A 10,930-nucleotide genomic window follows, 5' to 3' on the forward strand; every position below is an offset into this window, starting at 1 on the left:
CAAAAGAATAATGATGAAGCACTGAAGGAGGGACTCAGGTGGAACTAAATAGAACTAATTAAACCGGGAACAGGTGTGCTGATGGGACATGGAGCAGAAAGTAAAGGTGCCGCAAATGACAGAGACCAAACAGGAAACAGTGACAAAATAAGAGCACCAGGACAGGAAGTGATTTCAAACACAGGAAAACCCAAACATAACCAAACTGTCCGTAGCACTTCTGACACATGTCTACATATACATATATTAGGCCGTAAGGTGAACCCGTTTTTCATTTCATCTCATTCCCTTGTCTGGGCACTAAATAATTTTTGGTTCTTAAAAAATATATTTTGGTTTTCAATGAGAAAAAAAAAGTTATCCACTGGACATCCAGGCAATTTTTTTTAAAGTCGCTTGGTGTAACAATATTTACGTCTCAAGAGGTGACGTTTTTGTCACGTGCTTCACATTCGACCAATCAGGTAGCCGCGCAGATCCAAGATGGCGATGTCAACAACGTCTAGCGCTGAAGAGGAAAATACTCTAAAACACCTTAAAAAAGTTTGAAAAAAGAACATCAAAATATGCTACATGCATGTTACGTCTGTTAGGAATGAAGAGGTGAATGATTTCACTATCAGAAGGTGGGATACTTACAGGAATTGTTTAAAACGGTGGCTTTGCTGTGATGGTGAGTCTCATAAAGTAGTCAAGATATTCACATCCTGTATCGATGTTGAATTTAAAGATATTCCTGATGACGCTGGGCTTCACCCGACTTGTTACCGGCGGTTCATTGATAAGAAGCGTTTGGATTCTGCCCAAAAACTGGCCAATCGGCTGCATGTGGGTCAAGATGAGTTTGTGGCATCGGACATTCCAAAGAAAAAACTAAGATGGAAGACGGGCCTGCCTATCGGTTCTGCTGGCCCTGTGCTCCCTGACATTTGGATCATTTGCAAGAGAACGGACAAGAGAGTTACTGCGGGAGGTAAACGGCAGAGGGACCATCTTTTACAGGCAGAAACGCTTCCAGCAGGTAAACACACACACACACACTACACGTAGCACTTACATACATACAAACCATTTAATCATCTTTTATTCTTAGGCCAGTTGATGAACGCTGCCAGGATAAAGCATTCTCTTGCATATTGAAGACAGAGACTGTGTGGCCATGGAAGTGCGGTACCACAAGTCCTGTCAGCTTCATGACAAAGTCTGATGTAACACTTACTGGAACCGCAGATGAAGAAGTGTGAGTTATTAAATTGAATTATCAATTATATACACACTATAAATTACAATTCATATGGGCAGCACAGTGGCAGAGAGGTTAGTGCATCTGTCTCACAATACAAAGGTCCTGAGTTCAATCCCGGGCTCTGGATCTTTCTGTGTGGAGTTTGCATGTTCTCCCCGTGACTCTGTGGGTTCCCTCCGTGTACTCCGGCTTCCTCCCACCTCCAAAGACATGCACCTGGGGATAGGTTGATTGGCAACTCTAAATAGGTCCTAGTGTGTGAATGTGAGTGTGAATGTTGTTTGTCTATCTGTGTTGGCCCTGTGATGAGGTGGCGACTTGTCCAGGGTGTACCCCGCCTTCCGCCCGAATGCAGCTGAGATAGGCTCCAGCGACCCCCCGCGACCCAAAAGGGACAATTGGTAGAAAATGGATGGATGGATTATAGATGGATGATAGATAGTGTCAATAATTATGAAATGAATATAGAATAAATCACTTTTTTAATTGACTTTTCCTGTTTGTATGTAGCTACAATCTTGACTGCATACCTTTTGGCACATATTAAATGTGTGTGTGTGTGTGTGTTTCTTTTCAGAAGTGAACCAACCAGCTACAACATATTCTGCGAGAGGATCATCCGCCAAAGGATAATTGTTAATCAGGAGGTGCTGAGAATGAACCAGCTATGATGAATGTTTTTAAATACCGTGCAAAAACATGAAGATTGTGATTCTTCAAACTACAGGTAACAACAGAAGCTTTTTTTGGCAGCGATGTAAAACACTTTTATGCTGGAAAATATCAAAAGAATAATAAATAATTTAAAAAAAAGTCTTAGATAGTATATTTAAACTAACTAATACTTATGAATATATCTTTATTTACACCCTTGTGCTCCTCTTTCCCTGTGTTCTTATGTTCCAGGCAGGATAAATTAAAGATAAGTCTGACTCTGGACTTTCCCCAACTGATGTTTCAAGCGCAACATCTGCGAACTGGTTTTTGTTGCAACATTGTCTGCAGATAAGCTGATAGACAGGCTACCTCATCCGTCAGGTACAGACACAATTGAGTCAACTGGAGTAAGCCAAGGTGAAAGTGACACTAAACACATGGCAAGAACAACTGCTCGTCCGCAAACTACTGAGAACACGAGGACACTTTATAGTGCAGCGCTGATATTGAAGCAGCTACTATGTGACTCTCCCGGTATGACGTGCCCCCTGCCACCCACATCAGATGATTTAAATGTGTCCCATGCAAAATCTGTTGTGCCACTTGAACTGTACAATGTTATTGCTTGGATTGTAGGTGCAACAGAGGAACCAACATCTTCCCTGCTTGGCACTCAGCATCAAGGGTTGGAATTGGGGGTTAAATCACCAAAAATTATTCCCAGGCACGGCGCCGCTGCTGCCCACTGCTGCCCTCACCTCCCAGGGGGTGAGCAAGGGATGGGTCAAATGCAGAGGACACATTTCACCACACCTAGTGTGTGTGTGACAATCATTGGTACTTTAACTTAACTTTACACTTACAAACTGTAGCATGCACACAAAAAAGCACATTTAATAAAAAAAAAACCTTATTATGGTCTTACCTTTACTTATAAGTGCGGGAGCAGTGGTGTTCATGTTGGAAGAGTTGTGAATGAATGAAATATGAAATCCGCGCTGCCGTCTGCAGGTGTACCTAATGTTGTGTCCCTGTTCATGGCTCCTCCGGCGCGCCGCGCGAGCATTGTTGTTTTTGCACTTTTTGGCTTCTTGTTAAGTGACTTTTTTTGGGTGGATTCGGTCTTGCACGTGGAGGGTTTGGGTGTGGGCTTTGGTTGGTGTGGCCGTGGCGCTCCCGTCGGGGGTGCATTCTGCGGCGGAGGTGCTTGGCACCAGGAGGCGGGGTTATGAGACGAGCCTCCAGTTTTATGATCGCTCAGCACAATAAATACGTTACACACATACAGTTGTTGACAAAATACACTGTACATTATATACCTCAGCTAACTAAACTATGGAAATGTATAATATAATTCATATAGCAATACAGTCTCACTGCACAGCAGGCCAGCAGTTAGCCGAGTCATTGCACACAATCCATGTTGAGGCACAAATCAGTGACGTGCCTCAACTGGCTGCTGATCACCGCACCGTCTCTTCTCAGTATTTGAACGGCAAATGTGAAAATAAAAATAAAAATAATCTAAAACTGGTGAAGTTAAATGGAAAATAACTTTAGTATAATCACTGGATACATATAACAATTTAATTATTATTTTTTCTTTTTACTTGTTTTTTTCTTTCCATGATGGCAGGTGAAGCCGTGCCTCCCCTGCCTCTAGTGACGGCACGCCACTGGTATATATATATATATAATATATGTACAGGTGCGTCTGGCAACGGTGAATGGACACGTTCTCCACAGCGTTGTACCTACCGCCCCCCTGTGGTGAGTTAGCTAACTGTCAGAAGTCCAGCTGCATCACAAACCAATGGCATATTTTAGGTGTTAAGGGGGTTTCTTGACATAGCAATATATATAACTGATAAAGGTTTTTAATGCACACACTCCAATTAAAATGACAATCAAAGCATCTCCAATGTAAAAATATAGTTTATGGACTTGTTCTAATGCATTATAATTAGAATCATAAGTCTACTGCCTCATAATGAGGGATGCTTTTGAAATTAAACAAATGTGATTCCTTTCCTAATACAGGTCTACCAGTACCATAAAATAGAAACAAACATTAAGGATCTATATATTCTTTATGTTTTTTGTTGTGTTGGTTGGAAATGTCCAGGAGGATGGAGTCCAGTTAACACAGAAGTTTTCTATGACTGTTTTAGAATCAGTATTCAAGTAAAAGCTTGCCATTCTCATCCTTCCCTTACGGATTTTAGCTCATACACTTTTATAAACGTATGAGATACTTTCTGTGTGATGTCACAATCCAGCTTGCAGGGTGTGATAGGATGCCACCATGTTGGCCTAAGCTGTAAAAAGCCAAACAGAGAGGAAGTAGAGAGGTAAACTTGAAATTGATGACTAATCAATAACCATCCATGTGGCTCACCTTTCACAATGACTTTGGCCAGCGCCTCACTGGAGCCAATGTGGTTGGTGGCCACACACTTGTATGTCCCGCTGTCGGCCATTTTCACCCGCGCTATGAGGAGCTGTCCATCTTTCGTGCTCTGACTCCCAGCGGGCAGGTTGGCTCTGCCCACGCGGCTCCATTCAAAGCTGATGGGATGCGAGCCGTGAGCCAGACAGCGCAGGGAAAGAGCATCACCAGGCTGCAGCTTCACCTGCTCGGGCAGAGAGGTGGCGTACGGAGGGCCTGGGGGAGAAGGAAATAGTGCCGTCATGAAAGGAGATAACCCATGGGATGTATTATATCATAGCATTGTTTCACTCACTCTCCACCTCCATCTGTGTGTATGCCTCGCTGTAGCCATGCATGTTGGTGGCATTACAGATGTATTGGCCTGAGTCCTGGCGCCCCACACTGGTTAGTGTCAGGACACCACCAGCCACTGTGTGTTTCCATGGCAACGGTGCTCTCAGCTTTGACCAACTAATGACAGGAGCCGGAGAACCTGAAATAAAGTAAGAACTTTGAAAATGAAGGCTTATGGATCATATAATAGAGCAGGGGATTAATTTTAGCTCGGAAGGAAAATCTATTCCCACGTGGGCCGGACGGGTAAAATCATGGCATAAAAACCTAAAAATACAACTATGACTAGTTTCTTTAATTTAAAAGTGCAGCTCAATTTTACACTTAGAAAACTCATCTCGCGGGCCGGATTGAGGTCCGTCCCACTATTTGAGAAGCACTGTACTGTGTTATACTATGCTAGTTCAGTGCCATCTTGAAGTCAATGTTTTTGTTGTTTTATCTTTATGTGTCAAGATAGTTCTTTACCAACAAAAGATGCTATTGCACCATTGCCTCTCACGCCACGTTTCTTCCAACACTTATTGGTGCCCCAACCCACTATTTAAGGAGCACTGAATTAAACAGGCTGTTTGGAATTTGCTCAAAATAATATTTTTTCTGGGGACATCATTTCTTCACGCCCCCCTGAAGTGAATGATTATTTACTTATCTGTCTGTATGTTTCAAGATATACGCTACTCGATATACAATATTTCCCAAGTGGACAGAAAAACTGTGGGCAGGATTTTTTTTTTTTCTACGAAAGTTTAAAAACATAAAACATATAAGAACAGAAGGGTGCCTAGAAAGAAGGGCAACATTTTGAATAGCTTATTTTATCTCATGTTATACATCACCTTTAGCTTTGTTGATTTGACGATTTTTCTTCACATTTTAACATAGAAAAAAATTAATTGTAAGAAAGATTGTTACCATAATTACATAAAAATCCTCACTATATTGTGGTGAGAATCTGTATAAAGGCTTTACAAACCATGACATTGCATGCATAGAGAGACAAACACAAATATGACACTGCGCTCCACTCAGTGTTTTTTGTAGCGTTCCTTAAACAACAAAGCTAAGGGCCTTTAGTGCAATATTGTACAGTACTGTAAAATCAATGTTTTAAGATCTTACCAGTGGCCTGACACTCCATAGTGACAGTGTGTCCCTCCACCACTGTCATTTCTTTATGACTCACTGAGGCAGTGGGCACACCAGGTCCCCCTTCCACCATAACCTCCACTTTGATTTCGGTCACGCCCACTGTGTTCTCAGCTTGGCAAATATACACACCTGAGTCCTCTGGACGCATGAAATGCCACTATGTGAGGACATGCTGGGTGTTAGAATATCACATACAAGCACTGTTCCAGTTAACTTGTAACCTGTATGGTGTTGACGCCATCTATCTCCGCAGTCACCAGTTGCAGAGAGGAACCTTGGCGTCTCCAGTTCAGCTTGGGGCGTGGCCTGCCTGTGGCACGGCACTGCACTGACACACTGTCACCAATTTTGACCCTCACGGGCCCCGTTGGTGTCAAGCGCACTTTGGGAGGATCTGTTAGGAGAAGACTTAAATATGAGTTAAACAAGAGTGCAAAACGAAGACCATCGGACTGAAAATGGATGTAAAACGTGGGAACATTGTCCTGGCAGATAAATACGATACAGTAAACCCTTGTTTACTGCTATTAATTGGTTCCGAACACGCCAGCGATGTCTGCAAAGTAGGAATAATTTTTTTTAAATCTAATATTTTCATAGCTAGAGCACAAAAAAACTATCGGTGGCCACAATACAGCGTAATCTGATTGGTTTGGCCTCATCTAGTGGCCAAACTACTGTGGTATTGATATGTTTTTAGTTCATTTAGCCACTGTTATGCTTGAAAATGCTTAATTTTGGAGCAAAAATCGTGTGTAAAAATATGCTTAAAAAAATAAACTGCTCAAAAAAATAAAGGGAACACTTTACACAATGTCAATCACACTTCTGTGAAATCAAACTGTCCACTTAGTAACCAACATTGATTGACAATCAATTTCACATGCAAATGGAATAGAAAGCCTGTAGTGTGTTTTTCCACTGTAATTTTGAGTGTGACTCCAAATCCAAACCTCCATGGGTTAATACATTTGGTTTCCATTGATAATTTTTGTGTGATTTTGTCATCAGCACATTCAACTATGTAAAGAAGAAATTATTAATTAAGAAAATGTAATTCATTCAAATCTAGGATGTGTTATTTTAATGTTCTCTATTTTTTGGCGCAGTAAATAAAATAAAAAAATCTGCGATGAGATGTAACTGCCTTATTTTTGCACGGCAGGTTTGGTAGACATCCAGTATGTTCAGGCTACTCAGTACAATATGGCTAACTCTACCATTGGCCATCCATAATAATACAATAATAAGTACAAGTACATCCACAGCTGCCAATGTGTTGTGTAGGTTGTAAATCATCATACTGTATATGGTATGGGAGAATATAAAAACATATTGTATTAATTAATTTTTTTTTTACCATTTATCCAGTTTAGGGTCACGGGTGAGCTGGAGCCTATCCCAGCTGACTTACATTCTGGACTGGTCGACAGTCACAGCGAAGACATAAACAATCATTCATACTCACTCCACTCACACATACTGTACCCCTATGTCACATGCAGGGCACTCAAACCAAAGAGCTTTCAGCCTCAGGCCACAATCCGACACCACTTATCCATGGCCGACACTTTTTTTATGATGGTTCTAACTAGGGATCAACATTTTTGGCCTTCAATGCGATTTCAAGTCCTGATACAATACTTTGGCAATGGATTATAGCAAGGGTTCTTAACCTTTTTGACCTTGGGCTCAACTTTTACACTACAGAGGGGCCCGGGTCCCACTAAATTATTAATTCTGAATTAGTCATCTTATTCTGGATTTTAATCATATTCAATAATCATATCTAACCTACTTACAGTTTACAAGCTTGTCAAAAGATATGAAAGCATGTGTTAATCACAAACATTATAATTAATAACATAACATAAACCTTGGACTTAGGCTGATTAGAAAAATAAGTACTAACCAAATGCAAAGGAAGTGACTTATAAATAACTGACGAAAAATTATGTTGTGCAAAAATAAAAAAACAACATTAACAATATATATTTTTCTTAACTAAACTGTCAATTAAATTCAAGTACAAATGAAAACGCAGCTTACCCACATTAGTCATTATTTTTGCGCTTAAGAACCTTCCTGATGGCTGCTGGTTAGCGCCTTGCATGGCAGCTCCCGCCATCAGTGTGTGAATGTGTGTGTGAATGGGTGAATGTGGAAATACTGTCAAAGTGCTTTGAGTACCTTGAAGGTAGAAAAGCACTATACAAGTACAACCCATTTATCATTATTATTTACTTTAGCTCCAGACTTCTTCTGTTTGATATTGTCATTACTGCCACAAGTGGTGGAAAAATGTATTACAACCGAGTACCACAGCGGCCAATACGCACCACAGCTAAGAAACACATTTTTAGCCGCCCTCTAGGGGCGCTTGCGTCCGAAAAATAGGCCCTAGCCCTATGGTTAAAAACACTAGGACTGAAAATGTTTCATAGCGAGTATCAAAGGTAAACACAATAAAGTTTTTCCTATTACGTTGATAATTTGCTACTATAGTTGAAAATTGGATGATGCATTAAGTGTGTGGTATTGAATGCTCCAAATTATTTTTTAACAAAATAAAGTGGCTAGTGCACAACAAGAAAATAATAGAATGGAAAATGACACAATATGTTACTGCATATGTCAGCAGACTAAATTAGGAGCCTTTGTTTTCTTACTTACTAATAAAAGACAAGTTGTCTTGTATGTTCACTATTTTATTGAATGACAAACTTGCAATAAGAAGCATATGTTTAATGTACCTTAAGATTTTTTTTTTTTAAATAAAGCCAATAATTACATTTTTTGTGGTCCCCTTTCTTTAGAAAAGTATCGAAAAGTACAGAAAAGTATCGAAATAATTGGTATCGAGACAACACTACTTTGTTATTACTATCTACTTCATTGATTTGTTCTTATTTATAATCTGTGGTATCATACTTGTATATATCGTATTTGCTGATGTAAGTTCTGTTGTTATTGTTTTTGTTTTTTGTTGTTGTTGTCTCTCTCTGTCTTGTCCCCCTCTTGAGGGCATCTACATCAACAATGTGATCTGCCTGAGTGGCTGGACAGGACATATTAATGAAAAAAAAACAAATACAAGAGGCTTACATTTAACATTCAGCTGGGCGGAAGCATGCTTGGAACCTGTAGAGCTGGACGCCACACATTGGTACTGGCCATGGTTACTAGGTCGAGCATTAGCAACCGTTAGTACTGCACCACTGGGGCCAATCTTAACATTGTCTATCAAGGAGGGGAAAGGACATGGATGACAAACTTGGCACCCTGTAAGATAAATTAAAGAAACTATAAGCTTACAGGCAGACACTCCAAACCTGCTAAGGGTTGATCGTTGCTTCTTCTCCACTGCAGCTGACTGTGGTGTGCACCGCTTCCTACTTGGCACCTGAAGCTCACCGACTCGCCTTCTCGCACAGTAGTAGTGTGGGGCTCCACAGTGACCACTAGACCTTGACCTGTGGCTGCAGAGACACATTTGCATACACACACACACACACACACACACACCCACACACACGCACACAAACAGCAACTCTGTGAACCTTTCAATGGGCCAAAGAAACATACAGTGTGAACCAACATCAACTCTAAGCAAACAGTCTGCGTAAATACTTTTTGGGCCTCTGATGACTCAGCAAAAAAGAGAAAACATTTGAACTAAAACTGAAAGATGTTCTAAATTGTATTTTATAACCGTTTTCAGGTGCGGAAAGTATGAACAAATGTTAATTATCCAAATATTATTATTCCAAGAGGAATTGTCCTAAAGACAAGATATTGACATTTCAATACGGGTCTGTCTGAGTGATCTGTAATCCATAATTTAAATAGATCAAATGTCTGAATCAGTGTTGCCATGAAACGAAAAGCTCCTAATTACCTGAACAGAGCAGAGAGAAGAGGATCAGAACACAGCAGAGCGAGTCCATGATGAGTCGAGAAGAAAGTTCAATCACTTTGTGTGCTGCCAGACTGTCTCTTTCTGCTACAATCATGTTCGACCTTTCACCCTCACCTGCCCATTCACCTCGCTCTCCCCCGCTCAGATCTCATTCCAAGAGAATTTATAAAGTACACTTCTTATTAATACTGTCCTGCCTAGACAACAACTAAGTCATTCCTTAAAAGTATTCTGGTTTTTGTGCAATCTCTAAATACATGTATAATGGACTACTCAAAATGTGTATTGCCCTATCTCTGGCAGTAAGTAACAGGACTGAATATTTTTGCAATATTAGCAAATTGCATTTATGTTAATAGCATGTTGACACTAAGAATATATTTTAGAAATAAACAAAATAAACAAAAGATAATAAAATAATTTAATTAACAAGACAGTGCTGAAAATGTGTCCCCGGCCCCCCTTATAGTTGAAAAATCATAAAATATACAGAAAAATAAATGAGTGAACATACTTTTGACCAAACCCAAACCATGTGACCAATATGTAATATTTGAAAATCTGTGGTAACAGGACATCTGCGGTCCCCTCCGAGGTTTCTCATTGTGCCCATTGTGTTGAGTTTTTTCTTGCCCTGATGTGGGATTTGAGCAGAGGATGTTGTTGTGGCTTGTGCAGCTACACTTGTGATTAAGGGTTATATAAATAAACTTTGATTGATTGATTGAAATACAACTTTTCTTACCTATTGGTACCTGTTTATATGTATTTAGGATCTGCATAAGTGTCTAAAATTGTATGGAGGCAATGAGAATATATTTATAAAAACAATCCTGCCTTCCTTCATACTTTCTCAAAACAGTCTGTTCGGAATTAGCTCTGGCTTGTGACGTTTTCTAACCTGGGATGTCAGTGGATTATCCATATATGGTAGAAATTTACCCAAACACATCCTTGCGCGAATCAACCATTTTTAATTTATGTAGGACCCCTTGTACCACAAGATTTTCACAATAAAACCTGATGAAGAAAAATGCTCTGTTGATGGTTTGCTTTAACCTGCTCAAGTCACTACACAAACTTTCAGCCTCATCTGAAGTAAAAAGTACCTTACTTTTAACTTTTATGATTTGTGTCAATGTGCCTTCAACTGTGAAGAAGTTGCTTTGAG

General features: G+C 40.1%; 1 protein-coding gene and 1 long non-coding RNA gene across 3 annotated transcripts; one reads left to right on the top strand and one right to left on the bottom strand.

Moving 5' to 3' along the window:
* The first annotated feature begins 416 nt into the window (after window positions 1-416).
* On the top strand, window positions 417-2,533 carry LOC133639358 (uncharacterized). Of its 2 annotated transcripts, XR_009823776.1 has the most exons (5): window positions 417-626; window positions 731-1,021; window positions 1,094-1,240; window positions 1,824-1,973; window positions 2,153-2,533. It is a non-coding gene; the product is annotated as an uncharacterized LOC133639358 (long non-coding RNA). The 2 variants fall into 2 exon arrangements; XR_009823775.1 differs by having other exon boundaries at window positions 417-1,021.
* A 1,287-nt stretch (window positions 2,534-3,820) lies between these two features.
* On the bottom strand, window positions 3,821-9,897 carry LOC133639355 (basement membrane-specific heparan sulfate proteoglycan core protein-like). The gene is made up of 8 exons (XM_062032606.1): window positions 9,739-9,897; window positions 9,173-9,319; window positions 8,946-9,080; window positions 6,062-6,234; window positions 5,811-5,997; window positions 4,648-4,827; window positions 4,302-4,568; window positions 3,821-4,221 (listed from the first exon to the last, which is right to left on the bottom strand). Exons 1-8 carry the CDS (start codon window positions 9,851-9,853, stop codon window positions 4,217-4,219), a joined length of 1,209 nt encoding a protein of 402 aa, XP_061888590.1. The 5' UTR covers window positions 9,854-9,897; the 3' UTR covers window positions 3,821-4,216.
* Between the last annotated feature and the right edge of the window lie 1,033 nt (window positions 9,898-10,930).

This window comes from Entelurus aequoreus, linkage group LG22 (genome assembly GCF_033978785.1).
Source record: "Entelurus aequoreus isolate RoL-2023_Sb linkage group LG22, RoL_Eaeq_v1.1, whole genome shotgun sequence".
In the NCBI taxonomy this organism is placed as follows: domain Eukaryota; kingdom Metazoa; phylum Chordata; class Actinopteri; order Syngnathiformes; family Syngnathidae; genus Entelurus; species Entelurus aequoreus.

Coding starts and splice junctions, on each gene's coding strand:
- LOC133639355 (XM_062032606.1), bottom strand. CDS start 9,853: ATGATTGTAGCAGAAAGAGACAGTCTGGCAGCACACAAAGTGATTGAA. Junction 6,235..8,945: donor CGCCCAGCTGAATGTTAAAT/GTAAGCCTCTTG, acceptor TTCTCCTAACAG/ATCCTCCCAAAGTGCGCTTG. Junction 5,998..6,061: donor ATGGCGTCAACACCATACAG/GTTACAAGTTAA, acceptor GTCCTCACATAG/TGGCATTTCATGCGTCCAGA.